The following is a 5,644-nucleotide window of genomic DNA, read 5'->3' on the forward strand; positions in this document are numbered from 1 at the left end:
GAACTCGACTGATTTCCACTGTTTGGAATAGCTCTCTCCTGAACCAAGAATTATTTGGAGAGCAGAATATTAAACACAGAATTGCACACCACAATCCTATGGTAAGTCTCGATGAAATGTCTAAGTGAAAAGTCATAGAAGGCAGCAGGCCTATCTTTTCAAAGAAACAGAACAAACTCATTTGGATATGGGGAGCTGCAGGTGCTCTGTGAACTGGCCAGATAACATACATTGTTACACACAGACTCCACTCTCCACACATAACAAGCAACACATGAGAATTATAACATTTGTCATAGGCCCAATTCAGTTTTGTCCCACTTTCCTTCTAGAGTCTTAGAGCCTAAACACTCCTGAGTCATTGTTGTCTTACAAAGATGAAGTGCCTTCGAGACTGTCAATATTGTGACATAATAGCATTTTTGGTCTATATACATCTTTCTCTATGAAATTTTTGCCCACAAACCAAGAACAATCTTGCAGACACAAATGTTTCTCATTCAGATCTTTCCACTCAGGGAAAAACAGGTGGTCTTCCTGAGTGTGGGAAATACGTGTGGTGGGCTCTGGATTGCTAAACTAGAGGACATAATAGGAGGATGTCACTGTGTCGCTTTGGATTGAATGAATAGCATTTCCACAGAAGACTTCTTTCTGTGCCAAGTCATCCACAAGTCAGGCACATCAGAGGGGATACAGGTATCTAGGCAAGGATTCTGACTGAATATCTGCAAGGTCATTGAAGGAGTGATAAGGTAGCAATGGAAGAAGGTTGGTCATTTCACAATATCCTACTTCTCATGTGAGGCTAAGACACCTACTATATTAATTGGCTATATGTCTTCTCTTACCTGTCAAACTCTTCCTTGTGTAGTGTCCATGTATCATTGATATTCAAGATCTTCTGCTGAATTCCTTGAAACCGCTCTGTAATCTGTTTCCATTCCATCCTCTCCTGATCCACCTGTTTCCTCACCTTCTCAAGCAGAGTTTGAGAATTTTTCAGCATCTTCCTCAGGCACTCCGTTTCCTGGGTGTGCTCTGTTGAGAAAAATGCAGGAGCATTTCTATCATGGGGTCAAAACCTTTCCAGAAGATGAGCTGAAGCATGTTTTCAGTGATGAACTGAACTGAGGCAGAGGAAAGAAGAATGTGCTGGCTCCCTCTCTCCACACCTGGGGAATGCTGCATCTCTGTCTTTGCAATTCCCTTCATTCCACTGATTTAAGGTGGTCAGCTATGCTTTTAGCATATTCTGGGTTCTCATGGTCACCAAATTCTAAGTGGTCACACACTATTTGTTTAATAATCAATTGTTGAATTTTGCCAAAGTTAAATCCAAGATATTCTTCATGGTTCATAGAACACAAGATCCTTAATTGCTTATGGAGACTGGGATTACTAATGTCAAGCCTGTTTTCAGGGGAAGCCCTGGTACAGACAATGTATTGGTGTGTATGCTCTCATACTGAGATAAGTGCTTACAGGGGCCGGCTAACTAAGGGGAGAGAGACTGGAGTTCAACACTTATGGAACATGGTAACGACATCCCCCAAGTGTAGGCAAGGCATTCCCCCACAACAGCCACACATGCTTTCACGACATTGCCTGGATATGCAAATAAGCAAGATCATCGATGTAGAGATATTTCTCAGTGAAGATGGTCTGCCAGGTTGTGACAATGTGCTAAGGAGTAGTAGAGGTCACCAGAATACCCTCATCATCTTCTCACTTCTCAATATATACTTCTCACTGTATGTTGATTACAACACAATGCATTTGCTAGAGATTTCCAGGGGAACAGAGGTGTGGCCAGTGACATGGAAGACAGCGAAATTGCTTTACTTACTTAATTTCCGTGCTTAAACTTATGTCCTAAAATTTGACTCATACAAAGAGGGCTCACTGGGCCTACCTGGATTAAGACTGCTCTCTTCCTGGACAGAAAACAGCATAAATGATAGGGAGGCTACTTGGAAGTCCAACTGGAGCCTTATTCTTTTAATCATAGGAATACTCACTGGCCACATCCAGAGTAGAACAGACTTCTGGTACATAAGACAGGGAAATAGGACTGTCAGGAAGCTTCCTGGATTCTGACCATTTGAACTTACTAGAAGTAGTTAAGTTCTCTTTAGCCGGTGTGTTCTTCTGGAGTTGATTCATTTCCTTCTTTTTATACTTTTCTGTCCTAAACACAGAGGTATATATAGAGAGAGGAATTCTGAGCATAAAGCAATTGCAAAGCATAATATTGCATGAATACTGATGAGATGTCTAAGTGAGATGTCATAGAAATCAGAGGGACTCTCTTTTCAAGAAGCAGAACAAAACTATCCTCCTTGGAGAAGAGTGTGGCTGCCATGAGGATGGATACAAGGGATGCTGCTGGATGTGGAGCATCAGGGTACTGGCCAGATCACATGCACACGAGGAAGGAGACTCCAATCTCTCTGTGATATAATCAGGACCGGGAGCCCCCACAGGAACCGTTACTGTTGTGACAAATCCAATGCATTTTTCTTCCTTCCTCCCTCCCTCCCTTCCCCTCCCTCCCTTCCTCCTTCTTTCTTTCTTTCTTTCTTTCTTTCTTTCTTTCTTTCTTTCTTTCTTTCTTTCTTTCTTTCTTTCTTTCTTTCAGCACTTTACATCCAGGGACCCAATAAGTAAAAGGCTCTTATCCACTGTTGTCTCACACCGATTATGAGCCTTAAGACCTTATTTTTCTCAATATTATGATATAATACCATTTTTAGTTTCATTTTTTCTTTGAAAACTTTGCTAACTAATGAAGGACTTTGTTACAGTAAGAAATGCATCTATGTTACATCATCCCAGTCTGGGGAGAACAGATGGTCTCCCTGAATGGAGGCCATCTGATACATAGATTCTGAATTACTTAACTTGAGAAAGTTATGAAGGGTGGAAACTAATATAAACTACCTTAAACATAAAACTCCTAACAAGGAATGTTATTTGCTGGAGAATAAATTAAATAGCATAATCAGCAATTTCACTTGAGTCTGAGCAATATCATCACAACTGTGACAGCCTGTGTTTATGTTTTACCTGGAGGTCATTGGCTCCTTTTTATCCTTCTTAGGTTCATGTAGATTTTCTGCAAATAAATTTCGATAATGGTAGTTATATTACATGGTTCCTCCATGTAATATATGCATATATATATATATATATATATACACACATACATACATACACACACACACATATATATATATGTATATATAGGCATATATATGTATATATATATACACACACACACATACATACACAGGTATATATAGGCACAGGGATTCAAAAATATCTCTTCGAAATAAAAATTTCCAGATGTTGTGAGAAGTACACAACATAGTGCCTCACTTTCCCTCTTACAAAAAGTGAGCCATTAAGAACATGGATCCACACCTGCCAGATTGTCATCACAATGCCCTGTGCCACGTGTTGATAGTTGATCATATGTTTTCACCAGAGTTTGTAGAGAACATGATTAGCTGCCTTCAAATTGTTGTTGTTATGTGATTCACCATTTTTCTAGCTATCTTGTTTGTTTTGGTGTGGATGAGGTTATATTCTGATGCTAGACTGATGGGTGAAATCTATACAGTATTGGGAAGAATTTTTGGTGTCATGTAGATCCTGGGCTACCGATACCACTGAAGGGTGTGAAGGCCATGTCTTGGTCTTAAGGAAAACTCTAGACCTGGCCTTGATAGAGTGTTTTCTTGTAGCACTCACAGGACTGCATAGTGAGCAGATGTTAATTTAGAACAGAGAAGGTGGCATGATGTTGACTAACTGAGATAACAGCATGTCCAGAGATGTAGTCAAGACTACCTACCTACTCAGTCACTGATGCTGAAGGGACACTATTCAGAACAATAGTTACCAGGAACATTTCAGGAAAGATCACAAGTTCAATCTTTTTTCTTCTTCTTCTGTTTTCTCTCTCTCTCTCTCTCTCTCTCTCTCTCTCTCTCTCTCTGCCCTCCCCCATGGGAATGTACTTATGCCAGAGAGACACAGAGAGCAGAAAAGACAGAAATCACCCCCCAAGGTGGTGGTCACACCACAATACCGTCCTCTCCATTCTCTTGGGATTTTGGTATGCATGCATATGCACCTGGCATGATTTTCAAGGCACCAGATCTGGGACTTGAGCTGTAGATGGCCTTGAGGAATCCAGTGCCTTAACCACCTCACCACCTGCTGGCTGGCCCTGACAAGATCCATCTTAAAGGAATGACCTCATGCTGCTCCCTGCTGTTCACCTGCATTGGTGATGGCTGCAAGTTTAGGATGACCTAATTGAGCTCTCCATCTTGTTAACATTTCTCTTCGGGCTCAGGGTGACAGAGGTGTTGTCTAGGAAAATTAAGAGTGACAAACTACTCATATCAACAGATGTACTTAATATTCAGTGCAAGGGACTCATTTTCACCAAGATGGCAGAGACATCTTTCACCTCTGACTGAGGAACTGAACATAATGTAGTTGGAGGCTACAGGGGAAATCATGTGGATTATTCTACTTCATAACGGGAGGACTCACTGGTGCCATCCCGAGTGAAACCAACTTCACATTCATCAGACCAGAAGGCAAGGTGTCTAGAAGGGTGACTGGAATCAGCCAAGCCATGGGGACTAGAAAGAATCCAGTTATGACTGTCCAGTGTATGACTTTGGACTTGATTCTGTCCCTCCTCCTGAAGCTCCCTGCTGAGCCTGGCAAAGTAGAAAAGGCAGAATATTAAACCATGAAGAAGTGAACACCACAGCCTCCACAAATGGGCTTGAGGTAAGATAAGGGAGAGGTTACAGAAGGCCACCCCTTTATGGAGCAAGAAGTGATCAAACCTCTTATCTCTGGGGCTGAGAGAGGCTTCCATGGGGTGGAAGTGAACACAGCACGTGCCCAGTACACTGGTCAGGACATGGTATAAGGATGGAGACTCACCTCTCCCTGTATGGTACAGCAATGGCACACAGCACATATGGAAAACCCCAGCAGTCACTGTAATTCCAGTACAGTTTTGTACCACTTGACTTGCAGAGGTCCATTGAATCAAGGCTCCTGAGGCTGAGCTGTCTCACAGACCTCCTGTGCCTTCTAAGGTTTATTCTGCCAATATTGCACATAGGATAATTATTTGATGGGGTACTTACATTTTTTTTTGTTATAAATACCTGCCAACAAACCAAGGACAACCTTGCAGAAATGAATGCATCTCATCCAGGCCAGTCCACACTGGATGGAGCAGATGTTCTCCCTGAATGCAGGAAATCCCTGAGATTGGCTTTTTGTTACTAAATTTAGGAAATTAACAAAAGGTGGAAACCAATGTAAGAATTGCCAGGAAAACAGACTACATTCTTGGTTGGCAGAGTGGATGGAATAGAGATGTTCAGTACTTTCTTCTTAGTTCAGGTCCTGAGATGTCTAGATGTCACCATCGAATTCACATCTATGATTATCATACTTACTTGAGAACCACTGGCTCTTGTTTTCCTTCCTTCTGATCAATTTTCATTTCTGCAGATAAATTCAGGAAGGGTATGTCATGATTAAACAGGAAAGTCTCATGTCATACTGATGTTCAAGAGACATTTCAACCCAGGAAAGTAGT

General features: G+C 41.5%; 1 protein-coding gene across 1 annotated transcript in view; it reads right to left on the bottom strand.

Moving 5' to 3' along the window:
• LOC102478654 (uncharacterized) overlaps positions 1–5,644 on the bottom strand; it is a 22,396-nt gene that overhangs the window by 9,624 nt on the left and 7,128 nt on the right. Inside the window, exons 4-10 of the mRNA XM_006140687.1 lie at positions 5,502–5,550; positions 4,975–5,139; positions 4,570–4,742; positions 3,070–3,118; positions 2,115–2,191; positions 852–1,041; positions 1–38 (exon numbers count right to left, since the gene is read on the bottom strand). Coding sequence (XP_006140749.1) covers positions 1–38; positions 852–1,041; positions 2,115–2,191; positions 3,070–3,118; positions 4,570–4,742; positions 4,975–5,139; positions 5,502–5,550 — 741 coding nt within the window. The remainder of the gene's footprint in view (positions 39–851; positions 1,042–2,114; positions 2,192–3,069; positions 3,119–4,569; positions 4,743–4,974; positions 5,140–5,501; positions 5,551–5,644) is intronic.

The sequence above is a fragment of the Tupaia chinensis genome, unplaced genomic scaffold (genome assembly GCF_000334495.1).
Source record: "Tupaia chinensis unplaced genomic scaffold, TupChi_1.0 Scaffold000041_1, whole genome shotgun sequence".
NCBI classification, from domain to species: Eukaryota; Metazoa; Chordata; class Mammalia; order Scandentia; family Tupaiidae; genus Tupaia; species Tupaia belangeri.